At 46.3% G+C, this 27,758-nt stretch overlaps 1 protein-coding gene across 1 annotated transcript in view; it reads left to right on the top strand.

The window, feature by feature from the left end:
- Nucleotides 1-6,311: 6,311 nt before the first annotated feature.
- Nucleotides 6,312-27,758, top strand: part of Med27 (mediator complex subunit 27) — a 186,069-nt gene continuing 164,622 nt past the window's right edge. Inside the window, exons 1-2 of the mRNA XM_004849063.3 lie at nt 6,312-6,571; nt 8,746-8,890. Of these exons, the coding sequence (XP_004849120.1) occupies nt 6,369-6,571; nt 8,746-8,890 (348 nt within the window). The 5' untranslated portion in view covers nt 6,312-6,368. The remainder of the gene's footprint in view (nt 6,572-8,745; nt 8,891-27,758) is intronic.

Here is a 27,758-nt window from a genome sequence, read left to right on the forward strand (position 1 = left end):
GTCAATAATAGGGAATTCAAGAATCTCATTAAAATGATATTTTTAGGTGATATGATTTAATCAGATATCCAAGAATTAATCTTCAGACTGTAAAAATGATGTTTTAGAAGATTATTTTATGATAGGGAAAGATACTTAACCTATGTTATTTAAAATGGAAGTGGGAAACTAGTATTGTTCCCATTTTGCAAAGGAATGTACATATGTAATACCCAAAATGTTGAGTGGTACAATTTTGAATAACCTTATTTTCTTATTAGATTTTTTCCATGGTTTCCAAGACTTCAAAATAAGCATGTATTTTGTAATAAGGAAAAATAAAGCAGCACATTAAACAATAGGTGACCCCAGCTTCAAGGTGAATAGCTCGATTCTTTGTCAGAAATCTCCCATACCTTCTCTGGCTGAGTTGGGGGTAGAGGAGGTGGAGGAGGGTGTTGTGAGGGTTAGGAGTCACTAAACAGGACCCTAGCGATGATGTCCCAAGTGCCCTGGCCTCTCCTGCTTCCGGGTGAGGGCTCCAGGGTGAGTAGCTCCAGTTAATGGCAGCCCATGGTCGCTCTTGATTAAAATGCACCACCCACACAACTCAGTAATAGAATGAGAGGGCAATTCGTCCCTCATGTGGGCTGCGGTTGAGGCTGCACAAACAACTTGTGTTCTGTTCCACTTTGATTTCGCCTAACGTGTTGGTAAAAGGGTCCATTCCCGAGACGTTGTGTACTTAATTACGCACAGACATGGCGGAAAGTGGAGGTCCCTAACAACATGCTTGGTGGTTGATTAAGTGAGCATCCAAATGTGCGATCAATAGTTTACTAAAATATTTAAAACACCTCCTGGCTTCCTGTGATGGGAAGAGCATGGCTTGTGTGTGGTCCTCTGTTGGTTGCTCAGCAGGTGGAGGTCTCTCCTGCTCCTCTGGTGTCTCTGCCTCTAAGCTTGGACACCTTCTCCCTAGCTGGACAGTTCCCACATCTATTTGCCGAATACTGGTTCAGTTCAGATCTGGAATGTCCCCTGAAGGCCCCTAGTAGTCCAGCCTGGGGTGCTCTTGGGAGGTGCTGGAAGCTTTAGCAGGTGAAGCTGATAGAAGAACACGAGATCACTGGGGTGTGCCCTGGAAGGATATATGCGTGGCCTAGCCCCTTCCTTCTACCCCTCACATCACCTGCTTGGCCCCTGTTTGCCTTGGCAGATGGGGCTCAGGCCTCCCCTCCGTAGGTGGATGTTCTGGTTCACCCTCTCTCAGGATCCAAAATCTCTACACACATCTCTCACCTTGCACTTGCACCTCATTTGTGTTTCTTGTTCCATTTGTGTCTGTCTCCCCTACTAAGCCATGATGAGAATATTCTATTCGGATCCTTATTTAAACCTTTTATTGGGTGGATGTTACCGGACAATTTCAGGAGCACAGAAATCCTGGCATAGTGGTTATAATCAATATTCACAGTTAATGGTTCTGTCCTTTTTCTTCCTCTTGAATTAACAAATGCCTCTTGATCTTATATTCTAGGGTGGTTAGCGCTGGAGAGAATCCACTTCCTTATTCTCTAGCTGCAAGGACACAGGTTTGGAAGGATTATGGGTAGAAGCCCGGTCCAGGTTGATTTCCAGGACCTTCTTTGTCTTTGAGATCAATTCGATCTTTGCCTTCATGGTCATCATCATCATCAGCATCATGTCAAAGTCATGACAGGAAATAAGAGGAAAAGGGTCAGACGAGAGCAAAAGAAGATTCTTTACCACACTTGCTTTAGACTGATTATAATAAATGATTCGGAGCTATTTAAGCATGATTGATACTCTGAGCCTTGAGCAGGTAAATGTGGAGGAATATATAAGTCGCCTCAGGTATTTTCAGTGGTCTTTACTGGGCTAGACCAGCCTGGCTGTGCTATTGATTCCACAGCTGCTTAGCAGAATGTGAGATCCATTCAATGTATGTTTATTGACTGACTAGTGGGAGTGCCCACTATGTCCCCAGGACCACATGCTACCTCAGTGTACTCTTCAGACTGGTTCACATGTCTTAAGCATTATGCTGTGCTGATTACGACAGGTGGCTGAGTGACCTTGTGGTTTAGCCGAGGCAGATCTGGTTAAATCTTTCCGGCCACATCCATCCAGCCATCCAGCCATCCAGCCCATTGTTCTGCATCTAGTGAATCCTTAATAATTATTAATTGATGAGGATGTTTTCTCAGTCTGAATGCTTAAACCACATGCTCTCTGAATATGAGGGGTATTACAGCATATTTTAATTAAATACTGACAACTTTAATTCTGATTGCTCATTCTAATACTCCTGAGCTGATAACATCAAGCTAATGGCTTGTTCATTTTGGAAGATATTAGCAGCAGGGTGCTGCCTTTTACCCAAACATAGGATCATAATAATTAAAATCTGATATTGCTCAAAATGAACCCCTTTAAAATAATTTATATCCCCCCCCACACACAGATGCAGGCATGTAAGTGCCAACATTCTCGAGAATTTACAACACCTTAGAGAACCTCTGTCCATTCCTTTCCAAGATGAAGTTTGCTGTTGACGTGATAAAAGACTCCTTACTAGGTTCAGGGGAAATGTGTATTTCCACTGATCAATTTCTGAGTTTCCCAGAAGAGGGGAGCCACAGAGAAATCCTGAAAACTAATGACTGTGGGAGCAAAGTGTATTTGTACTTTATTACACCAGCCAGAGTCTAACCACTGACTCCGAGCAGGAGATAAAGGGAAATGTGGGAAAATGTGGGAAGAGTAGGGGTGGGAGGCTGAGCAAGATAGAGACATGAGCTCTGTGTGTACGAAGGGATGAAAGAATTTGGAGAGAGGATGTGAGAAGGCACAGATACTGCACCGCATTAGTTCATTGCTTCCATAAGCTTCCAATTGGCATTTATTGTATCCCTGGCATTGGAAATCCAACCATGCTTGATACTTAACCACAGGTTCATGTTTGGGCGTTCCAGTGGTTGATACTCTATGCAGAATCTCACGCTTAGAGGTGCATACAGGGAGAGTAGAAACAGATAGGTACATGTTTTCCCTTGGGGACTAAGTACATAATACAGATTACATTTTCTTTGTTTTGTTTTGTTTTGTTTTTCAGTACTGGGGATCAAACTTGGGTCCTTGCACTTGCAAAGCAGGTGGTGGAAACACTGAGCTAAATCCCTGGCCCCAGATCACATTTTCAAATCCTTTGTGGACCCCTAAAAGGTAAGTAAACATGATAATAAAATTTGCCTTCCTTAGTTTTTCCCTAGAAACAATGAACAAGCCAAAGCTAAAGCCACAAAGAGCCAACAATGATAGATGCTTTTCTTTACTTTTATTTCTTTTACTTTTGTAAGGTTCAGGAAACATTTTCTACAAAAACTGTAAAACCAACTACATCCCACAGGAGATAAAAGTCTACCCAAAATAGAAATTATAGGACGCAGTTAATTAACAAGCTATTAGCAACAGAGTCCTGTTTTAGAGATCATTTGAACTAACAGACCCCTTGCTAATCTTTGCTGGATTCTGTGTAAAGAATCCTCCAGTTAGGCACCTTCTAACAGCTCCAATTTTTTAAGTGTTTATTATATACCAGGCACCATTTAACAAGCTTTTCCCTGTGGGGTGTTATTAAAGCTCACAGTTATTTTATGAGGACAGGTATTATTGCCAGTCTTGTTTCAGATAAAAACAAACAAAAAACTGAGGCTCAGGGAGGATCAATAAGTTGGGTAAAAGTTCTACAGCTGGCTGTTTTCTGCAAACCTCAACTCCGCCCCTTAAGAAATGCTATAAACAGCAACACCATAAACGTGAGGTTGAAGTCAGGAAATAAAAGCAACTTTATAAACTCAAGTCAATAAAGCAGCTTTCTTTCACATGGGACCACGAATTAATTTCAATAGTGTTTAAGAGTTTTCTCATGGAACAAATTTTGTGGAGAATTTATCGTCACAGCCCCCAAACTAGTGGATTTGAATTGTGACGGTACAATGAAGGGGGTGGAGAGGAAGTGTGGTGTTACTAAGAAGGTGGAATCCTGGTCAGCATAGCCTGATAGAATTGAAGATTTTTCTTACCATCTCCGCTGTGCTTATATTTACCCTACTCCTTAAAGCAGTAAGTCACTTAAAACCACTTACTGGGACAGTATTTCAAATTTACAGCTGCAAAAACAGTCCAAAGTGGCGCTATACACCCTTCGCCCACTTTTATTTTTTTTGGTACCAGGGACTGCACTCAGAACCTTGCACATGTGAGACAGGCGGAGTCACCACTGAGCTAAATGCTCAGTCCCACCCTTCACCCAGATTCCATGACTGTCGACATTTTACTACATGGGTTTTCTGTCTCTCTCTAAGTAAACATATCCATATTATTTTCTTCTTATGGAGATATAAAGATGCTTTTTTATCACTTGAGATATTTCCCCAGATCAAAGATGTCTTCTTCTATAACCACAATTAAAACCATAAGATTATCACTGATAAAATATTATTAACTAATCTACAGAGCCTATATTTGGATTTTATCAATTGCCCCAATCAAGTCAGCAGCAGGAAATCCCAGATCATGCATTTCATTGGGTAGTTGTGTCTCTTTAGTCTCTTTTAATGTGTGTCTCTTTCATGTTACAGCTATTGTTTTTGAAAAACAAGTCAGTTATTCTGTTGAGTGTCTTCCATTTGGAGCTTGACTTATGTCGTAATTAAAGTCAGGCCTCGCATTTGTGGTAGATATGTCACAGAAGTCACACTGCCCTTCTCAGAACATTGGATCAGGAAGCACACAAGGGTCCTAACACTGGCCACATTGACCTTGGCCTCTTGTGTAAGCTGGTGTCAGCCAGCCTCTCCACTGTGAAGTCGCTCTTCCACACTCCTTTTTAATGTTACTAGATTGAAAGCAAGTGGTAAAATATACATAAAGTTTACCATTCTAAGTGTCTGGTTCTGTGGCATTAAGTACATTCACAGTGCTGTGCAAACCATCACCACCATCCAACCAAAGAACTTTTCCAAGTCCGGTCCCATTAAGTCTGTTGCAATCTGCCTGGAATCTTCCACCCTACATCTTCCCTACAACTGGTTCTTGCCACTTCCCCTAGAATACCTAGAAGGATTCTTCTTCCTGACTGACACAAAGCCAAGTTGAAGGCTCCATTGTGACCTTCCTTTTGCGCCCACCTCCTCTGCTCTGAGCACGCTCAGCTCCTCTAGGCACAGACCAAGAGGACTTGGGAGACCCTCTCCAGTAACAAACGTAACACATTTCTAGAAACCTGTCCATAGTGGATAAGACAGAAACAACTTAGATAGTATCTTGAACCTCCATGAAGCCAAATTTGGCCAATAGTTTGTTGGTTTTGTTTAAATTTCAAATCTTTTTTCACAACCTCTCTGGTACGTGTTTTCTTCACAGGTGTGAACTTCACACTGAAAACTAAGCTGGCAGCCACCATTGCACTTTTGCCTGTATGATTTTCACGATTCTAAGTGCTTCATATAAATGGAGTTCTTGTGACTGTCTTATTTCTCTTGGTATAATGTCCCGAGGTTTCAACCATGAAATTGTAACTGATAAAATACTGCACACAGGCCTCACTCAGATCTCATGAGGAGCATGTGTCAGAATATTCTTCCTTCTTAAGATGGATCATATCTGATTGCATGGATAGGCCACACTTTATTTACCTGTTCATCCATTGGTGGACACTTGGGTCCTTTCCATCTTTTGACTATTGTGCATAATGGTATGATTACGGGTGTACAAATATCTCTTTGAGGCCTTGCTTTCAGTTCACTTAAGTATAGGGCCAGAAGTGAAATTGTTGAGTCATTTTCCCCCTTCTTGTCCCTTAGGGGAGGGTACTTTGAGACTATGTTACTGAGGCTGTTATTTTTGAGACCGTTATTCTTCTCATGCTTTTACCCATTAGCTTTAGCATCTGTTGATTCCTACCTGACTCAGTTATTCCCATGGTTGTCAAATGTCACTTTTCTAATTCCATCATTCTGTACGCATTGGCTGTCATTCTATGGTAAGGAAGAGATTCCCCCTCTCCCCAGCTTATATATGAACATAAACTCATTTTATTCAATGGGTTACAAGACTTTACTTCGGGGAGAGGCAAATCAGTATGCAAATCATTATGCAAATTGGGTGTACAGCCTGATTTTCCCCAAATTGAGATCCTTTTCCTTGCCCACGCATTCCTTTTGTCAAAGTGGAAACCCTGTTTCCCACGAGAAGCTGCGCGCGCACTACATTTCCCAAAGGTCCCCGGACTGACGTCATCAGCTCGCGCGGCGTTTTGCTAGAGGTGCCGACTCGGGGGAGCTCGCGGTGGCGGCGGCAACATGGCTGATGTGCTGAGCGTCGGGGTAAACCTGGAGGCCTTTGCCCAGGCTATCAGTGCCATCCAGGCACTGCGCTCCAGCGTGAGCAGAGTGTTCGACTGCCTGAAGGATGGCATGCGGAACAAGGAGACGCTAGAGGGCCGAGAGAAGGCCTTCATTGCGCACTTCCAGGACAACTTGCATTCGGTTAACCGGGACCTCAAGTAGGTACCGACTGAGGGACCGGGGTCCAGGACCCGCCCTACCCCCACTGTGCGCCAGCCCCGCGCGAGGGTTCCCAGTCAGGGTGTTCCCCCCGTTCCTTGCTCTCCGTTCTCTTGCTGTCCTCTCCTAGTGTCTGCCAGCCCTCGGGGACATCTCATCCCCGAGCCCCTCTTTCTCGTCTCCGTTCTCTCGGCCTCCTGCTCTCGGCTGCCTTCCCCTGTCCTCAGTCCCCTCTGGGGTCGTCCTACTGCCCCCGAGGAGGCGTGCTCTTGCCTGGAACTTCCACTTCGTGAAGCCCAGCAGGTCTCTCACCTGTGTGCTCTTTGAGCCGCGTCGTGTGCGGTCAGACTACTGATAGTCCAGACAGCACCCGGTCAGCAGTGCTCCCGACCGGGGCCCTGGACCTGGTTGACCCAGGTCCGCGCTCCTCAACCTGGAATTCAACAGTTCCACCTCATCTCGCTCCCAAACACGACAAAACAGGCCTTGATCTGGCTTTCCCCCTTCTTTCCCCCCAAAAGCAACCTGCTCAATACTGTCACTACTTCACTTTCAATGCTTTCCTTCAGTTCTTCTCAATAGAGACCTAATCTCGAATCTGTTAACCAGTGTAATCACTTATGCTTAAACCCCCTTTCCCAGTTCTTAATTTGTGGTCTGTGAGGGGCCTGTACATTTCCTTCTTTCTTCCAGGTCACCTTCTTTACTTCTACTTCATAAGTATTGTTGTAGGAATTAAGTAAGAGTATGTTTGTAAAAGCCTGGCACATGATAAGCACTTCTTGATTGCCTAGATCTTTAATTTAATTTGCCTTCCCTTAGGAGAGTTGGTCCTACTTAGGACTGTTAGAATTTCAGAAGTTTTGCTTTTATTTCTTAGAACTGACCTTAGTAGGGAAGGTATTTGGTGAGCTATTCATCTTATGGTTTTAGTGCTGAGGCTGGAATGCAGGGCCTTGGGCCTGCCAGGCCAGCGCTCTACCACTGAGCTCGGCCCAATTCTTTTTTCAACTTGGTCTCCTTAGTAAGCAGGTGAAAAGAGGAGGTAGGATGGTGGAGGTGGTGGTGGCCAAATGGTGGGAACCTTTTTCTCCCCTTAAATATTTGCCATAAGTCACACATCCCTCTCCAACTCCCACATCCACTTGTCTTCTGCGGGTGCAGTGCCCAGCACCAGTTAATACTTTCCCTGCTTGAGGGGCCGTAGTGGTTGTTTCCTCATGTGCGTTTCCATTTTCTTTCTGATTTGTCTCTCTTTTTGATGTTCAGGATGTCAAAACCTTTCACTGTTTGAGAAACTTTAAAAATAGTGACACTACCCCTTTGCCTTCTTCAATCTTTGTACAGTCATGGCAAGATGGCTGGAGATTCCAGAAATATACAGCATGAGATGCTGTTCAGAAAGAGAGAGCCTTTTGTTGGCAGTTGGGGACTGGCCCCTCAGAATGTGCCTCAGGAATGTGCTTTTGCTGTTGGCACACTTTCCTGAGCTTCTCCAGAGTTTTCCTGCTAGACTGAAGTGTGTTGGTTTGACACAACCCGCTCCGCGGTGTCTTCCCATTCCATTTGTTTATTTTATCTCTTTTTTTGTTTTGCTAAGTTTCACCATCTGTGAAGCATCATGTACAAAATCCATCCCTATGTGGATGATAAATAATCATCATTTATTCAGGTACTTGCTGTTCTGCCAAATGTAGTGATCTGCACGTGGATCTGAAAACCCTTCGTGAGAGGCAGTGTTGGGCCACATTGAGAGATCCCAGAAAGTCTCCTCCCTTGCAGATACTAATTCGAGTTGTTAAATCCTGATTTTAGGAGTCTTACTGATTCTTGTACCCTTAATTTTTTTTTCCTCCTTTGGAACAGCACCAGGGAGTTCTGTTTTAAATTAAGATTAAACTCCATGTGAAGATTTTTCTTGGTTGTTCCTGATCTTTTTTTTTCCATTCACAAAATATTTCTTCTTAAGGCACTTCTGGTGGGTACCTTGATGAGCAGCTTTTGACTGGTGTGGTTGTTTCAGTGGAGTTCAAACAAACTCAGGTTTATTTGCTCTGTTTTGTTTTGTTTTTTTTTTTTTTTGGTACCAGGGATTAAACTCAGTGTCTTGCACTTGTGGGACAGGTGGCAGAAGCACTGAACTAAATCCCTGGCCCTATTTGCTGTTTTTCAGTGAGCTGGAGCGCCTGAGTAACTTGGTAGGAAAGCCATCTGAGAACCATCCTCTCCACAACAGCGGGCTGTTAAGCCTGGACCCTGTACAGGACAAAACTCCTCTCTACAGTCAACTCCTGCAGGCATATAAATGGTCCAACAAGGTAAGGGAGACATCATAAATGGAGCGAATAGAGCAAGAGCCGCATTTGCTTCTCTCCTATGGATGTAGAAAGTGAGGGTCAGTTTTTATTTCTTTTTTAATTCTTTATTTTATTTTATTTTTTGCCATACTGGGGATCAAACCCAGAGCCTGTGCATTGCCAGCACAGCACTGTGCCATTGAGCTACATCCTCAGCTCCTTTCTTTTTTCTTTTTTTGGTACCAGGGATCGAACTTGGGTCCTTGCGCTTGCACAGCAGGTGGCGAAACCACTGAGCTAAATCCCCGGCCCAGTCCCTTTCTTTTTTACTTTTGATTCAGTGTGGAGTTATAGGGTTGGAATTTTTAGAATACCCACGTAAGCTATTTTGTGGTCCTTCAAAGGTTTTCGGGATTAATAATGATACTCAGGGAATTACATTTTAAAAAGAATTGTAAGTCAGGTGTATTTAATCTGGAGTCTGGGGGTCAGGAGCAGCTTTTATGAACTTCTTGATATTATCTGCACTATGTTGTGTCTAATACATTTGTGTCTGAGCAAAATGTCCTAGCCTTCATCAGATTTTCGGAGGTGTTCGTGACTCCTGGAAGGTTAAGGGCTGGCGGTCTGAATGTTCAGTCATTCACACTGTTTGCTCTTTTATCATCTCTCCGGTAAGGGCAGAACATCCCCGGAAGGCAGCCTGTTAGGTACTCTCCGGTTACCTTGGGTCCATCTGAGGGAGAGTGCTCCTAATGTGCTCCCTAGAATTGGATGCTCACAGTTTCCTTCAGCTGGCAGCCTGTAGCTTAGACCTTAGGGCAGCTATAGAAGCAAAGCTGAACTCATCTAAAAATAACAAGAACAATTAGGCTCATTAAGCCTAGAAACAGTTTGTTTTCTGATGAGTTCCTTTTTTTTATTAGCTGTCTGTGGTGGTTGTATGCATGTTTTCCTGTTTATAGGGCACTAGGAAATACTTTAGGAACAATTTTGAAAGCATTTCTCATTATTCTCTTAGCTCCCTTGAGATAATTGTTCTTCTTGTTATTGGCTATGAACTGCTCTGCCCCCTTAATTATCCATCAACTTTTTCCACTTGTCTCTGTTCTTTTTCTCCTTAGGTCTTAGATGACAGATGAGCTTTTATAGTTTTTCTGGTGTGCAGAGTTTTTTACTTGAATTTCTCTTTGGGATATTTTTGGTATTCTTTGGTTTGAAGTAGAACCCTGAAAGTCTATCTGATTCAGAAAGAGGGTGATTTGTCATGAGATACTAAAGAAAGAATTTTAACCTTAAATGTGTACCATTAGCCTGGAAGCCTTTCTGCCAAACTTCCGGCTGCCCATGATAGAAACTCAATTTGGTCTAGTACAGTAAGTCTAGGAGATTGGAAGAGACTTCACTGGGTCAAAGAACTAAACCGGTCAGGGAGTTGCTGGTGTGAGGCTAAGCTTAAGAGGATCAGGGTGCACAGGTGATGTATCAGAAATCCTCTTTCTCTCTTGAGGGCTGCTTTACTAAAAGTTCTGATATTTTCCAAGTGCTGGAAAAGATGCCTCGGCAGTTGTTGGCATCTGCCTGGAGGTCTCCTAATGTCTGTGTCCGACTCTGAGAAATGACTGTGGCCTTGCTCAGCAGGTGTCCCCAGAGACAGGTCATGCCGTCCTTCGGTGAAATTCTTAGTTCAGCTCACCTGAGGTATAAGCAGTGTTGCTCCTTGGAGTTGGAGGGGCAGTTTCCAAAAGGAGGCTGGATGATTCAGCTTTTTGTTATTATAACAAGCTACCTGCATAGGCTAACTGCATAAAGAAAAGAAGGTTATTTAACGTGCAGTTTTGGAGATTCTAGGGCCAGTCTACACACATGTGCCGAGAGAGAGAGAGAGAGAGAGAGAGAGAGAGAGAGAGAGAGAGAGAGAGAGAGAGAGAGAGAGAGGGAGAGGGAGAGAAGGAAAGGGAAAGAAAGAAGGTTACCTGGTGTGTAGATAGAATCTAGTCAGTAGGTAAATGGTGTGACTTATTTTTGGTTGGACTCCTTGTAGAAAGTCTTCCTTTTTGGTGTTGGGATAAGAAAACCATATTGATATGTCATGTAGGTAAAGTTGTTCTTGAAAAGGCTAGAGTGACAAGAACTTCAGTGGTGGGACTATGTAGGCTGATCTCAAAACTGTAAGTGACTGATCTTAGTTTTTTGAGGTATCTCCATACTGATTTCCACAGTGATTGCACCAGTCTGCACTCCTACCAACAATGGAGAAGGGTTCCTTTCTCCCCACAAACTCCGCCAGCATTTGTTATTGGTTGATTTCTTTTTTTTGTTTGTTTTTGTTTCTGTTTTGGTTTTTTTTGGTTGATTTCTTGATAGCTGCCGTTCTTTCCGGGGTGAGGTGGAATCTCAGTGTTGTTTCCATCTGCATCTCTCGAATGACCAGTGATGTTGAACATTTTTTCATATGTTTATTTGCTGCTTTTACTTCTTTGTCTGAGAAATGTCTGTTCATTTCAGATGCCCATTTTTGGATTGGGTCTTTATATTTGGGGAGTCTGATTTTTTTTAGTTCTTTATGTATTTTAGATAGTAGACCTTTGTCTGAGGAACAGCTGGTAAAAATTTTTTCCCACATTGTAGGTTGTCTCTTAGTTCTGTTGGTGGTTTCTCTTGCAGTGCAGAACCTTTTTAATAAGATGAGATCCCAGTTGTTGATTCTTTGTGCTAGCTCCCGTTCTACTGAGGATTTGTTCATAAAGTCTTTTCCTATGCCAGTGTCTTCGAGAGTTCTACATAACTTATCTTCCAGCAAGTTTAGTGTTTCTGTTTTAATATTTAGATCTTTAATCCACTTTGATTTTAGTGTAGTGCATGGTGAAAGGTAGGGGTCTAGTTTTAATCTTTGGCAGGTTGAAATCCAGTTTTTCCAACACCATTTATTAAAGAGGCTATCTTTCCTCCAGTGAGGATGGTTGGCTCCTTTGTCAAAGATGAGGTAGCTGAGTATGTCTGGAGTTGTTTCTGCATCTTCTAATCTATTCCACTGATCCTTGAATCTGTTTCTTTGCCAGTACCATGATGTTTCTATCCCAGTGGCTTTGTAGTATAGTTTCAAGTTGGGGATTGTGATACCCCCTGTCATGTCTCTGTTGCCTAGAATTACTTTTGTTATTCTGGGTCTCTTCTGGTTCCAAATGAATTTTTGGATTGTTTTCTATAGTTCTGTGAAATATACTGTTGGGATTTCAATTGAGATTGCATTGAATCTGTGTAGCAGTTTTGGAAGTATGGCCATTTTTGCTATATTGTTTCTTCCTACCCAGGAACAGGGGATGTCTTTCCATTTTCTTGTATCCTCTTTGATCTCTTTTTTTTAGAGTGCTGTAGTTTTCAATGTAGAGGTCTATAAGTGACTGATCTTACATTGAAGTGATTTTGAATGAATGTAGTTTACTTATTCACTGAATTCACTTGTCTAGCTATTAAATAGAAGTCCTTGAACTTCACTCTTATCCCAAGGTGGAAAACAAATTGTATTAAGGGAAAGAAATATTATGTACATGGGACTTCTTGGCTTGGAAAGGGCACAGGTAAACAGCCTGTGTAAGAATATGTATGTGTGTATCCCACATGATGAGCTTGTCGACCTACCCCCGGCCAGGTAAGGGGAAGCATCTCCAAAGTGACTGTGTGCCCCAGCAGAGGAGGATAGTCGAGATTCACCCTCACGGGTTAGAGCGAAGCAGGCCAAGGCCCAGTGAACTGACCTCTCTACAGCACCCCTGCTGGACTACAGCTTGGGTTTCCTGACTTAGCGCCTTGTTTTTTCCTCTAAAACTTGATGCTTAGTTCAGTTTTGCTTAAGGTTTTCAACTACAGAGAACATTCTTCCCCCTTTTGCTTGCATCCTAGAAATAATTCATCGTATGTTTCATTTATACATTTCATTCATTCCATCTGTATGCACTTTTTAAGCATTTGTAATGCATAAAGGATGAAGTTGACAAATACATGGTACACGGGTCCTCAAACTCTTGCTCTTTCCAAGGCAGACATCACTAATCAAGTGTTGGATTCTTTTCTGCTGAGACTGTGTGTTACCAGCTCACAGGCCTTGCAACTCCATTCAGGAGCGAGGCAGCCATTGGCAGTTGCTCAGAGGAGAGCTGCAGGGAGAATGTGTTTATCGTCTGTTATGGTAATAATGACCTATGTGGCCATTACTTATTTGTACTTTACCTGACTCTGGGAAGGATTTAAGGCAGGTAGTAAGAATCCCTAAAACCTAGAAAGAAAAGAGGAGAAACAGGGTAAGGATGCCTTATGTACATTTCTGTAATAAACTCAAGAAGTAGCCTCCAGAAATAAGCCAGTTTTCTAATTTCCAGCTGGTGACATGGAAGAAGCAAAACAATTAATTATATGTGTTTATCTTGCTTCTGCTATAAATGAAAAGAGCTTTTTAATTGCCAGACCTTTCACCATTCATCATTTTACCCTCAAAGAATTTAAACCAGTTAGTGGTTTAATATGTTAAGTGAAGTTGGGGGTAACTTGCCAATGTCAGCTTTCCATGCTATTGGCTAGGAATTGAAGGACATGTGGGAAGGGCTTTGATACCTCCCATTATATGGTGAACTTTCTGTTCGATCAGCTGTTGGCCATAGAAGAGTCTCATGCATGCCTAATGACTAGCTATTTTCTTCAGGGGAGTTTCGTAATTTTTGTAAAGCCAGTTGGCATATTAATTACATGGTAGTTGGCATAATTGTTAGAATAACACATTTAAAAATTAATCTAATTTAGTGAAATGGTGTCAAATTGCTGTGCACAGCACTTTTCCTGTGCTGAACCGGGGAAGGAGTTTAGCTTTTAACTATTAGGGACCTATAGATAATTGTTCTGCGGAAGGATGACAAGCTCTTTTGACTAGGGCAAGAAGTAATTGGCATCAATGCCGTCCTTGCTGTAAAATAGTCAGTGTACTGCACTTTATGTTACTTACTGTGTTCAGATGCTGCAAGCCAGACTTAAATTATCTCGAAGGTCGCTCTCCAAGGTTTCCAGCATCCTGTCACCAAGCTTTTATTTTCAGCTCTGACTTTGCTCGTTTGTCTGTGGCAGAAGACTGCTTGTGGAGGGTTGGTCCCAGGAGTCTCCTCCTCCCCAGGATGCCAGAATACGTAGATACTCAAGTCCCTGATATAAAATGGTGCAGTCCTGACATATAACCTACACACCTCCTCCTGTATACTTTTCTTTTCTCTCTCTTTTCTTTTTGAGATGGGGTCTTGAACTCATGAGATCAAGTGATCCTCCTGCCTCAGCCTCCTGAGTAGCTGGGACCACAGGTGTGTGCCACATGCCCAGCATCTCCTATATACTTTACGTCACCTCTCCTTGACTTCTAACCTCTAATGAAATGTATGTGCTGTGGGCATGGTCACTGCCCAGGATCATTTAGGGAATCATGGCAAGGAAAACAGCTTGCACCTTTTTAGTGTAGACGCAGTATTTTCAATAGGTCAGGGGTTGGTTGGATCTGAGGGTTTGTGACTGTGTTTGCCTGGAAGAGCAGACCAGTACTGTACTTTTCCCTGGCAATAGCTGAAGCAGCAAGGACCCCGGAAGTGTCGTTTTCTGCTGGGGTTGGAAAATGGGCCCCGAGCAAAGTGCCTTTTTTGCTCCTTTTTTTACCCCTTGGGGAAAGAGCAGCTTTTGATTTGAGAGTATTCATTTGAGAGTCTGAAGACGTTTCCTCCACTCGTCCCTCCTGAGCTATTCCCTGAATCTCCCTACTCCATAGCTTAAGTTACCGAGACGTTCATCTCCCACATCCACCTTCAAGGCACCCTGCTTGCATTCCGGAGCTGCCAGGATTGGAGTTGTTTTCCTGCGCAGTGCTGAGCCTCTCCTGCATGGAGCTTGTCCTCACGTAAGGGTAAAGCTTAAATCTCAGAGGAGAGCTGCCGTGACTGCTTGGTCCTTGCTGGGAGTCCCAGTGAGGCCAGGGTACACTGAAGCATGCAATTAAAATTCACCGAATGAGTGAAGAATAAATGAAAGCTTCTTGTGTTGAATTTTTAATTTACAACCCCTTCTGTGGTTTGCTTTTTTGTATCTTTGATGAAGTATGATAAGGGCCTTTCCATTTTCAGCCATTACTGAGAAATCTAGTTGTGCTGTTCATAGACAAGAGAAACTTCTGGGATCTTGTGTTGGGGCCAGGGCAGGGTTCCAGGAAGGCCGAGGTGGGTTCCAGCTCTTGGAAGTCTGAGGTTGGCAGTGTCAGCTCTGTTGCCTGTCGCCTGCTGTGCCGTGTCCACAGCCACACTTAGGAGGGAATGGGACCTGGTAGATGTCTCTTGGAGTTGACTGAGTCAGGCTAATTTGAGCTGCCGCACCTGATGCCAGGTGTTCTGGGGCAGCTGTCACGTTGTCAGCATGGGAACTGTATGGGAAGAGCAGAGTCAATCTACCAGCTTCCTGGTGGTTGTCCTTCTTTGTGGGTTCTCATTAACTCGTTTCTGTTTTCTTCGCCACCAGACCCACCTCCGACTCACTCTTCTCTCTGCGTAGCCGATACAGGTCAGGGGACACACATTCATGCTGAATATGACAAGAGAGAAAGTGGCTTTATGGCTTCCCAAAACTTAATTAGCTTGACTGTCAGGATGGGGCACTGCTCTGGATTGTGCTCATTACAAAGGTGCCAGGCACTGTTCTCACAGGGGCTCTTTCTCCTGAATCTAATTTTCTTAGTGCCCACTCACTCAGGTTTGACTGTAGCATAGGCTGCTCTGGTTAACCATGAACCCAGCACCCTCCCTTTTCCATCCACCCCCAAAGCTGGATTCCGTGAGACCCTTACAAAAAGAACAAAGTACTACAACCAAACAGCAAAATAAAACCTGCCTACTGGGCTTCTAGACACTGTAGCATCAGAAACATAAAGGCTCACATGTACATTCTGGTGTCAGACTACCCAAGCTTTGGGCCAGCTCTACATTTATGCTGTGCCTTGAGCAAGTCAGAAAATTCTTTTTGAGAATCAGTAAAGTGAGGATAATACTAGTGTTCGTATTGTTGGGTTGTGGCGAAGACAGAGTTGGATTGTGAGGGACTGGGATCATATCTTGATGGTTGAGCACCTGCTTAGCATTTGCGAGGCTCTCCTCCAGGCACTTCCGCTCCATCTCCAGGCCTCCCACCTGTGACTTCGGTGCACTCTGAAGTTCAAGATTTCCGCACCTTTTCTCCCCAAGGAAGGCTGGGCGTGGATGCCAACATTTCACACATGAGTATGAACTGGTGCACACATGGGATCTTTCCTCATACAGCCTGGAGGGGAAGGTGAGGGATTGGGAATCGAGAAGAAACCACAGGAGGCAGGAGAGACCCTGGAGGGAGGAGGTAAGAGGGGCCGACATGTGTCCAAACTGGAGGGTTCTTCCTGCTTCGGGGTTCTGATCGACCTTCTGCCCAGAGCTTGGAGTCCCGATCAGTTCTGTGGTCCTATTTCCTGGTGGGAAAATGGGAGCCTGCTTGGGACTTTTAGCATTGTTTCTTAGGAAAAGGTTTGAGCACAAAAAAAGCCAGTTTAAAAATAAACACTGGGCTGTGTCCAGCTGTCACTCGGTCCCTGTTACCGGCAGGGCTGTGGAGTCAAAGCGGGGTTCGGTCCCCACCCTGTACCAGCGTTATGATCGGAGAGAGGTGCCGTGCTGCCTGCGCCTCTGTGCCTGGCAGCTGCGGGTGGGTAGTGGTGGCGTGTTGTGTGTAGCCGTCCGGGGACCACAGAGTCTGACACATCTTTGTCACCTGGACCAGGTGGGGTGCGGGGAGTGGCAGAGGTATTAGGGTCCTCATGCAGGGAGGGCGAACACGGGAGCTGCATGGAGGGTGCCCGACAGCTGTGTTTAGCCCTGGCTGCCTAGTGTCTGGCTGTGCCACCTCGTGCCAGGGCCTCTCCCCTGGGTTCTGGCGTCCTCTGGGCAGGCTCAGATGACCTCTAGGGACCCTGTCAGCTCTGACTTGGGTAGGTCTGGTGACGTTAGTGATGTGTCCCCACAGGTATGCAAATGAGCGCCGTCTGGGGACTGGACGGGAGTCTGTCCCTCGCTCCTCTAGCTCAGCAGTTTCCAAAGTACCCAGAGCTGGCTAGTGCTCCTGAGCAGGGTGGCAACCCTTAGGACCATAGTGGAAAATTCCCTCGCAAAGGTCTCCAGGCAGCAGCGGCTGGCTTCTTTAATGCACCAAGTGTAAATGTGAATGGAAATCAAGTGCTGCCCCTGTAATTTAAATGATTTCTCTCCCGAGGCTCTGGGCCAGTTCCACATCTTGCCATTTACTTGTTTGTTGTGATTTGTGAGAAGCATCCTGTCGTTGTTGTTACTGGAATCAGGCTGTGACCCCTGCATTTCTTTTCTACAAGAGAGAACAGGGACACTCTCCTACTGCACCCTTGGGCCTGGCCTGCGCAAGTCCCTCTGTTGTCGCCGTTCATCTCCATTCCCTTCTGGGAACTCTCCTGGTAGCCTTCTCTGGCCTGGTGAGGTCTGTGTGGCTTGTCCCGAACCTTCTATAGATTGTAACCAGAGCCTCACAAGGGCATTTGCTCTTCTCCTTCTGAAATGTACTAGAAAGGAAGTCATCCTGTGTCATTTTTCTTAGTGCCGTTACACACAGGTGGTGGAAGGAAGCCTGCCATTTCACTGTACAGAGTCCATTGCTCTGCCTCCAATTGCCTTGTGTTCTCTTCTCCATGATGGTTTGAGCAGGAGAGGAGCTGCTAGGTTGTTGTTGTTAGTGTTTCTCTCTGCTCCACCTTCTCCAGGCCAGCAGATCTGTTCTGCAGCTTCACTTGTCCCCCATGCATCTCTATACCTAATTCTTAGCAGGCTAGATCTCCCTTGAGATCCAGCCTGGTACCTCCCTACCCCAACACCTGCCCAAGGACATTCCCAGTCCTCTCGGAGGGAAGCAGTCCAGAGTGAATGTCCTGCCCCATACCAGACCTGCTCCTCTTGGGGTACTCCATCCAGCCACGTGCCCAGACCCTGAGTCTCCATGGCCACTGCCCGACCCTTGCTACCACCTGATAGCTGTCATTCCACTTCTTCACAGCCTCTCAGCCTTTTCCCCCATCTAGCCTGCCGGTGCCTGAGCCCAGGACCCCTTGACTGCTCGGGGTGATGCCCGGGCTCCCGTGGCTCTCTCTACCCTCTCTCATCTAGTTTCCACTCTTGCAGCTTGGCAGGGTGCTTCATAAAGCTGACTTCTGGTTTCGTTGCTCTTTGGTGATTCCCTGAATCTCTCTTAGGAGCTGTTGCAGCTCCCTCTCGGAACATGAGTCTGCAGGCAGCCAGACCAGATTCCACTCAGTGTCCTCATCTATCGGCAGCTCTTAGGGTGGTGAGCACACTGCACTGGTGCTGCCTGTTTCCCACCTGCAGTCCTCGCTATCCTGTCATAGACTGGCCCTGGCTTGCTTTTCTACTCTTCCCTTCCCTCCTTCCTTCCTGAGGAGACAAAGCAAAACCTTATTATGGAAATTTCAAGTATACCCAGAAAGAATTATATAATGAACCTCTGCATACCCATCTTCGACATTTCAGAACAGTTTGCCAGTCTTAGGTCATTTGTTTCCCTGTCCCTCTCCCTGCATGCTTTCTTCCTGGATGGCTGCTGAGGATTGGAGTATTTTAAAGCAAATCCTGGACCTGGTGTGACTTTGCCTGCAATTACTCTCCTCCCCTTTCCTTGCTCTTCTTCTGCCAATTCTCTATTATTATTATTATTTTCGGTACCTGTGATCGAACTCAGGACCTTGTGCTTGGGAGGCAGACATGGTGACACTGAGCTAAATCCCCAGCCTTCTGCCAATTCTGTTCTGCAGATGAATGGTTTTCCCCCAAGGGGTTGTGATCCTTTTCATCGCAGGGTCTTCACACGTTCTTCCATCTCCTTTGTGTGAAAAACCCTTAGTCATTTAGGGCTCAGCTTCGTTGCTGCCTCCTCCACAAGCCTGAGGTGAACCCACATTCTGGGGCCCCTGTGTTTGCTCCTGTTGCTTTTATCCCACTGGGCCATTTTCTCAACACGGTCAAGCCTTGTCTCGTGGTAGGACTGAGACTCTGGGAAGTTCCCCTACATCCCAAGGCCTCAGACAGCTGAACCATCAAGTGGACAGGGCCCTGTTTCCCAGGGTGACTCTGGATGCCTAACAGAAATACAGAGAGTGTGTAGTTCAGGGCAGGGCGTGCAGTGTGGTTTAGTAAGCGGTAATTACTGCTGTTAGCTGTTTCGTGTGTGCAGTGAAACTGTGGACTGAGCTACACTGGCGCTCCTGAATCTCTTCCTCTTTCCCTTTATGTTGTCTGTGTTTTCTTTCTTCTGCATCTGGTTTAGCTTGCTTCACCTTGACCTTTTCCACATGTTGTGTGGTGCTTGTTAGGTGTGGAGAGTGCAGGGAGGAGGCGTGGTGTGAGTGCCAAGAGGCTTTGTCCTCAGGGCCGTGGTGGCTGTTCCCTGGTTCCCTGCTCACAGGGCTCCTGCAGTGCTGTGCTGGGACTCCTGGCCAGTATCAAGCAGGAGAGCCTGGGCCAGCCGTTTTGCTTGAGTTCCCTTGCTGTCCTTTGGCTTCTGGAACATGCGCCCTGCCTTCCCCTGGTGTGGGCATTCCTATACCGCGTCACTTACTTGTTCTGAGGCACAGCTCGCTGCACTCCTGGGGCTTGGAGGCTCATTGCCGGGGCCAGTCCCTGCCGAACCAGGGTTGTGCCTCAGCTTCTGCTTTTCCTTGCTGACTCGACAAGTGGGTGCAACTCCCCAAGACCCCGCTTGGCCCCGGGATAGTCTGATCATCTGGTAGCTTCTGGCAGCTCAGTGACTTGTTCCCCGCAGGCCCCTCCGCTTTGTCTTATTGCCAGGCTTATACCAACCCTGCCTGAAGTCTCCTGCAGCCTCATTTGTGGCCCTGCTAAGGAGCCTGGAGTGGCTGACTGTGCCCTGCTGCCCGCCACCTCCCGCCTGGATGCCTTGTATTTCGGAGAGGACCAGGCAGAGCTGACCGCCACTGTTTTTGTCCCACAGCCTCTGGGTGGCTGCACTGACGGATTTCTCCTGGGTTGGGGCTGTGGCGTCACCTTTGGAACTAGTAGTTGAGCACCACCCTGCGGTATTTCCAGATAAGCTCCAGGGGCTGTACCTCCTTTGCCTAAGTATCAACTCTCAGGGGACCTCAGGGGCAGATGGTCATTGTACCTCCTTTTGTACAGGGTGACTTGTCCACAGTTGTGCTGCAGCCAGCAGTGTCTTGGCAGCTTGAGAAGAGAACACCAGCCAGATGTCCGGAAAAGCATGTCTCTGGGTGTTCTGTTCCATTAAGATGCTGCCTTTCCTCAGGGATGACCCCTGTCCACCCACAGGACATAGCAAAGGGGGCCATCAGGGAATGGGTGTGATCTGCTGACAGCCAGCCTCGGGGCCAGCCTCGGCTGGGATGTGGCCCAGGGGAGTCACCTTGAGCCTCCTGAGCAAAACAGCCTCAGGCCTTTCAGCTTTTGTAGAGGCAAGTGCCCTGGATTTAAGCTCTGGATATGGTAAGTGACTGGTGTCTTCCTGGTGTCTCACAAAAGAGGAAAGGACTGGCCTGAGAGGGAGGCACCAAAGAATGGCTGTGTGGAGATAGGTGCTCTCCCTCCTTTGTCCTTTTAAACAGGAATTGTACTTAGTTCTCCATTGGATTCATGAACTACCAGTCTCCCTTCTTTTCCCCATTTGCGCATGCTTCTGTGTTTTAGGATTAGAGAGCAGCATTCTGCCATTGGCTATTTTCAGTTAGTAGGCTTCTGATTATTGATCACCTGTCAATAATTGTCAACCCTGAGCACTTCGAGCTGAGCTTGCTCCTTGATGGCCTCTGCACATGTGAGAGTTGGGAGGGCGAGAGTGTGCAGGCTTGAGTGTGCGTGCATTCCCACAGAGAAAACCATTGCACTTGTAAGCTCAGTTATAATCATTTCCCAGCCCTACTCTCAAGTTATGCCTTTTGCTAGGACATTTCCAGCCCATCCATGTAGTATGTTTTATTGGATAACACCTACTGTGAACAGACGCCTACTGTGTGTATGCAGTGTTTTAGCCCTTCCTGGGACTTCTCTCAGATCTCTAACTCAACCAGAGGAGTACAGTGCTCATGCTCCTGGTTTTAATAGTAATTCCTAGTCTTGGTGCTGGTCCCCCCTACCGCCCGCCCCCTTAACCAGTGGCCATAAATGCTTCAGCTTACCTTTCCTAATTATCAGTAAGGAACATATAACTCACAGGGGTGCTGGGAGACATAACTGGCACATGTACCTTGTCTAGAACAGTGTCTGAACAGAAAGGCAATTGTTTCTTGCTGTCTGGCCATCTTAAATATCATCCCATTTTTATAGCTTGCTGCATTTTAATTCTGCCGCATGCTTAATGCAAATGCAAATTCCTTGCTAGTGATAGAAAGTGTTCTGGTTAATTGGCCTTGGCATGTCACTAGTTTGCCCTTATCTCTTTCAACCTAAGCCTGTGCTTGTTTTAAGTAAGGGGTCCTCATTGATTTCAGGGCTTATAATTGTGTCCAGGGGAAAATAATCACTTGATCAGCTTTAGGGTACTCACTTCTTTGCTGCTGTCAACCTCAGACCTGACCCAGTTGGTCTGTTCTGTCATAAGAGGACTTGCTGTTTTCTTTGCCGTATGGATTGATGACTGCAGGAGAGGCTGTCCCACGTTTGTTATTTCCTGTACAATAGTCCTGCTTGGGGCGTGATTCAGGACCCCCAGCGGTACCTGAGACCCTGGGTGGTACTGCACCCTGGGAGTTAATTCCTTATCAGCATTCACTGCCCTGTGTGGCTCTGTCTTGCATTTTGAGGTACAACAGCAAAACTAGCATAAATTTCTTTTTCCTTCTGCATACTTTTTTTTGGTACCGGGGATCGAACTCAGGTCCTTGTGCATAGGGGGCAGGCGGCGGAACCACTGAACTAAATCCCTGGCCCCTTCTGCATACTTTTATGAACAGAAGGCTTGTTCTTACGGTAGATCTTAGCAAGTTCAGCATATGATTTTTTTTCTTTCCTTACTAAGCTGACACCTTTTACCTTCTTATTTAAAGGAAGTACTTTTTGTTATCTCTTTGGCATGTCTGAATTGCCAGCATCACTATTCTTGTGCCTTGGTCCATTATGAAGTAAAGTAAGGTTCCGTGAACACAAGTTCTCACATGTGAAATGCAGCAGTTGATATGATCACCAGGACAGATGCTAGGTGGTGCGCGGGTAGGTAGAGGGTGCAGTGTGGATCCTTGAAGAGAGAAGCGATTTCCATTGTGGGTGGAATGGAGTGGGATCTCTACGATTTTATCACACTACTCAGAATAGGGTGCAATTTAAAACTGAAGAGCTGTTTGCTTTTGGAACTTTCTGTTTACTATCGCCAGACTGCTGTTGACAGCAAGTAACTTAGCCTGGAAAACTAAACCACAGACAGGGCGTTGAGTGTGTCTTTTGCTGAGCTGTTTAAGTTTCCTGGAGACCCTGAGCCCTGGAGGGTGGTTCTGCACGTTGTGGCTCGGCCCTGTGCACTCGCTTCATTTCCTCACCTGAGGTTGAGTGCATCCCGATGGCACTGTTTTGTGTTTGCCAGGCTGCCCACCTGGCACTTCATCTGTTACCCCATCACCGTGAGGACTATCTTACTTAGCATCTGAACGCACATGCCGTAATTTAGCACGTCTTCTTGGACTCACCGAAGTGATTAGAAATAGTGCATCGTCTCTGGTGTTTGCGGTGAGAATTAGGGTCACCCGAGTTCCAAGACGACTGATTCTTGGCTTCCTTTTCAGCGAGCACTGAAAATGGTGCGGCAACCACCAGAGAGCTGTGGAGGTTTCCAGGTTCCCCTGCTCACTGGCAGTGGGCTCGAGGACACCTCAGTTGTGGGTCAGTGTGCCTAGCACAGAGCTGGCACGTGGGGGCACTCAGTAGGCCTCATCTTCCCTTTCCTCACCCAAGGTCCCCCCCACCCCCCCAGCTACTGGAAACATTCCTGCCTACCTAGATTACCTCCAAGCTGGATTTGGATAGCAAAAGTGCTAGCTCTTCCTGCCTTTAAAATGTAGAAAAGAACCCTGTGGCAGGTATGGAGGCCACCGCTCTTCTATCCCTTGTTTTTCCAGTTTCACACAGAGCAATCCCTGTTAATTTTAATTGCTTGGATGCGCTCAGACATTGAGATTGTAATGCATTTTCACAGTAGCTCAGACAGCATAACCACATTATCCTACTGGCAGTTCGTTGGGATCCTCGGCCAAAACACTGTACTTGGGGACCTCAGCTTACAAAGCCGGAACATAGTAATTTCCTAGCAAGACATCTTATGGGGAATGTTGCTTTTCCTGTTGAGACTTCCTCTGAATAGTGAAGTGTTGTTCTTCTCCGTCACTACGTGACAGGCATAGATTGCTTTCGAGGAAGGTTTTCAGAGCTGGTTGGCAGAGGTGGCCAGGGGAAGTTGCCAAGTGGGAAGGGGCTCTTGCAGGCTTCCCCTTTGCTTGGATCCTAGAGGAACATAGGTGCTCCCTGCAGCTTGGTGTGGTCTGCAGGGCACTTCCCTTCGTGGATGCCTGCTGCCCAGTAATAACAGCAAGCGTTTGCTGTGAGTGAGTGAGCATCACCTCTGGCTGGGATGTTAGTGTCAGCCCCCTAGCCAAGCCCCGTCTTACCCTTGCTAGTCTTCTCCCTGGAGAGCATCAGTGTGACCTTCAGAAATGCAAGTTTGGTCATATACCTCACGTGCTAAAGTATATTGATGACACCCCCCCCCCCGCCCCCGTGCTTAAACTGGGACAGACTCCATAATCCACTTGTAGAAGTCTGGGCTGGCCTCATAGTCCTCAGCTTGGCCCTCATCACCTTGAGGTGCCATGTGTCCCTGCCAAAGCTGTTGCCCTGCTTAAATGCGTGTCACCCGGCCCCCTTGCTTGGTAGTTATGGCCCTATCTGTGCATACTCAGTTACAGTCTCCTCACACTCCTCAAACTGGGTGATCCGCCCTTCTGCTCACATGTGCTTCTTCAGTCTGAACTGCCTGCATTGTGGCACAGGGCATGCTGAGCCAGAAGCACATGCTGCCCTCGGGACAGAGCCCATGCCAGCCTGCTCAGCATTAGGCAACCTGGCACTTGGAGTTAAATAAGAAGCTTCATTGTCCTCACAGTCGGTATTGAAACTTAAACTCGGTGTGTTTTTGAGAAGAGGCAGTGGAAGCAGAGCTGGGATTCCAGGTTCCGCTTGGTGCAGGTTTGGGGGAGATGGTTCTTAACCACTGCGCCCTGAGCATGACTGTGGCGGGAGGCCCGTCTTTGCTTTTTGCATTCTGCTCACAGCCTGGCTTGCTGAAGGGTAATGCATATTAAGGTGTTGTGTTTTTTTTTTAAACTAGTTTGGGGATACAAACAGAAGGCAAATTATCTTGATTATTTTGAGGCAGATAGGAAAAGGGCAGAAAAAGGACAGAGAAAGTTACGGCAGCGCCTCAGACTTACTGTGTGTAGTGCAGTACATGACCATGCGCAGACTCAGCTGTCGTGTCTTTAAGCCTGAGTGGCTGCATGGTGTGGAGTTCAATCACGGGGTCTGGTGCCCGGTGGCATGGCCTCCTCCCTTAGTCACTTGTGGTCTTGGCCTCCTGATATGTGAATGAAGTGGGACAGTGTGCACCCCAGATTGCTGTAAGCCCAGAGAATGTCAGGGTTGTGTTGTAAGCGTCTCAGGAGAGGGGCTGCTCCGTGTCAGGGTCAGCGTCACCCTCCGTTCTTTTTGCTGTGAGAGTCGGGTGGGCTTAGCCTTCATCTGTTGGGGAGGGGACTGGATTCTCAAACTGAAGTGACCCGCCCAGGTCCCCAGGCTATAAATGGCCAGAAGATTCAGAGTGGCTGGCCTTGCTCCCGTCCCCTGTTCCACGTTCTGGAGAATGTGGTGCTGGTGTCTATAGTTTTAAAATGAGGCTAAGGCTCAAAAATGGCTCCCCTTTTAGGTGGACTCTCAGCGTTTCTGTGACTCTACGCGAAGCATGTGATCCCTGAACCTTGGTCACTGTCAGTAGTCTTGTTGTAAACATGTAAGTGGTCTGATTACATGAGGCTCTGGCAAAGGAAATCTGTAGTAAATTGTTATTCTCTCTAATATACTTACATCTTTATGTCATGTTTTCAGATGCTTCTTTTTCCTAAGTTTGAGCTATAAAAATGTTGACTTAGCTCCCAAACCTTCAGGGCCGCAGAAGGGATCTCGATCTCTGCCACCACACCAGCACTGTGCTTATCTGTTCCTGCGGCTTCTGCCAGCCCTGGGCAGAGGTATCATAGAGTAATTCAGGTACTGCCTTGGAGTTCTGAATTCGGGGTCCATGAATAAACATGAGTGCTCTTTTCCAGGAAAACAGTCCCTAGCTGTCAGCAAAACTCTTTTGGGGATCTGTGGCTGCAACAAGTAAGAGCCAGTGACGTGAGGAAAGGGTGTTATTAATCACCGTTTTAAAAAAATATATAAACAGGGCCTGGGATTTAGCTCAGTGGTTCTGGCGCCTGCCTTGCAAGCGCAAGGTCCCAACTTCAATCCCCGGTACCAAAAATTAAAAAAAAAAAAAAAAAAAAAAAAAAAATATATATATATATATATATATAAACAAAGCATTTTACTAATAAAATGTTTACACCTTTCTTAAAATATAACATTCTACAGTGTTTAACATGATATGCTCTGTAAAAGTGTATTGTAGGATATTCAAGCCAGAACAGTATAGTTTAAAAATATGCCAAATCGACTTCATTTGCAAACTACTACTGGCCTAAGTATAAAAAGAAAAACCTCATAGCCAAATTCAGTAGATCTAGAAACATAGCTATTTCTGTACCACAGTGTTATGTCCGATTGTAACTGTACTGGACTGGACAGACCCTCCATAGCCCAAGGGACAAGGCCGGCGGGAGTGTGCTACTAAGTGAGTGGCCTTTGTAGCCTGAGAACTTCTTCCGAAGTTGAGCTGCACCCCTCAGCCCCTCCCCCTTTTCTTTTGTAAAATGTCCCATAGTGTTGCAGGAATGGTTATCTATGCCGAGAAGCTCTTGCTTTTCAGCTCTTTAGCTGGAAGGTGACTGGATTAGCTAGAGCTTTAGGGAGAGGTGAAACTTGTGGAAGGAAAAAGGGAAAGGTTTGGAAATGTGTTGACTGTTGATTTGCAGTGGAGCAACCTAGTGTGACGGTGGAGAGTGTGACACTGGGGAGGGTGGCAATGTACTGAAGGTTCCAGAGCAGCGCAGTCCCTGAGTGGGGCTGTGCCGCGGTCCCGGTCAGTGGCCAGTGGGCAGTGACATTCATTGTCCCTGGTGCTCATTCTCCTGGCTGGTTGGACAGAAAGACCGTCAGGAGCTGGCCCGGTGCAAACATGAGGGTCATATCTGTATTGTATCATGGGTGTCCAGCAAGGGTGTGTCCTACAACTTATTTTTGGTTAACTGTCATCACTTTTTCTTTGACTGAGCTGCTTCCAGCTGTGTCTGTCCAGGAATGGTGGTGTATTTGCATTGTGACAAGATCATGTCACTGCTACTCGGCCTTACGGCAGGGACCCCCTGACTCAAGCTACCACTAATATCTACACCTGAGGGCTACAGTATTTTGCTTATCAGTTTTTTTCAAAAGAAATGGAAATTGTATTTTGTTAGTTTGTTAATTTCTTTTCTCCTTGAAACAGCACACCCTTCCTCTCTTCCCAGGCAGCGTAGGCGACTGTCAAATCCTGTGTGACACCGAGCAGGTTGCTTGGCCTCTGGGGAGTCTCAGTTTCCTCATCTTTAACTGGGGACAGTAGTTGCTCTTCCCTTCTGGGTTCTGGTGCAGATTGTGAGCTAATGCTGGTGAGGACTTCAGCTGAGTGTCTGAATGCACGCTCCGGGGACCGTGACACTGAAGCGCAGTAGTGAGGATTGCTCCTGACAGTGGTGTCCGAGACCCTGGCTGCTGTTCTTCCTCCGGATCTGTGAGGTTGTGGCTGAGGGAGGTCACGTGTCCAGCAGCACCTCCCAGCAAACAGGGCCTGGAGCTGTGTGCTGGGCTGTTTTCCCCAGGTTGTATTTCCAGCCAGATGTACAAAGGGCTGTGGATGTGGAGGTCTAATGGATCTTGTGTTTAAGGCTTGCATCGCTGGGGAGCCTTCCCTCGGGCTGCCTCTCAGATCACTCAGGCTGCAGAGTGACTGGGCTGCAGCCTCAGCACTGTGGGCAGGTTGGCCTTTGGAGAAGCCAGGCACTGGGGCTTGCCAGCACAATTTGTACTTTGATTAATTTATTTAATCTAACGATCTTGTATCAACCTGTGAGGATAATTATGCACAAATTACTGTTTAAACTTGAAGCTTGCCTTCTATGCAGGAAGCCCCATGCTGGTCTACGGCTTCTCACCGAAGTCTTTCTGAGAGTGATTCTTTTTGTCTGGCCCTCCTTGAGATCCCAGACTCTCCAAAGTGAATACTCGAGTTTGAGTTAAAAGCTTTTAAAAAGGAGAGGCCCTGGTTTGGATTCAGATCCCGTCTGTCATGTCTCACGGGTGGAGAACTCGGCCCTTTTATCTTTGTGTGAGAGTTAAATTTCACTTTCCCCAGGCAGCGAGGTTTTGTAACCGGCTGCTGCTGCTCTTCATCCTTTTGAGTCTGGCAGGATTTTCAGAATGGGGCTAAAGCAGGTTGCCAGGTTCTTTGCAGGCTTGAGAAGGGGTGCAAATGGTAAGGGACGCTCACCAAACCACTTCTGTTTTGTTGAATGTAAGATGCCACTGATTGTAAGGCTTGACGTGCT

Source organism: Heterocephalus glaber, unplaced genomic scaffold (genome assembly GCF_053883595.1).
Source record: "Heterocephalus glaber isolate CG9 unplaced genomic scaffold, H.glaber_assembly_v1.0 deba00001479, whole genome shotgun sequence".
Lineage (NCBI taxonomy): Eukaryota > Metazoa > Chordata > Mammalia > Rodentia > Bathyergidae > Heterocephalus > Heterocephalus glaber.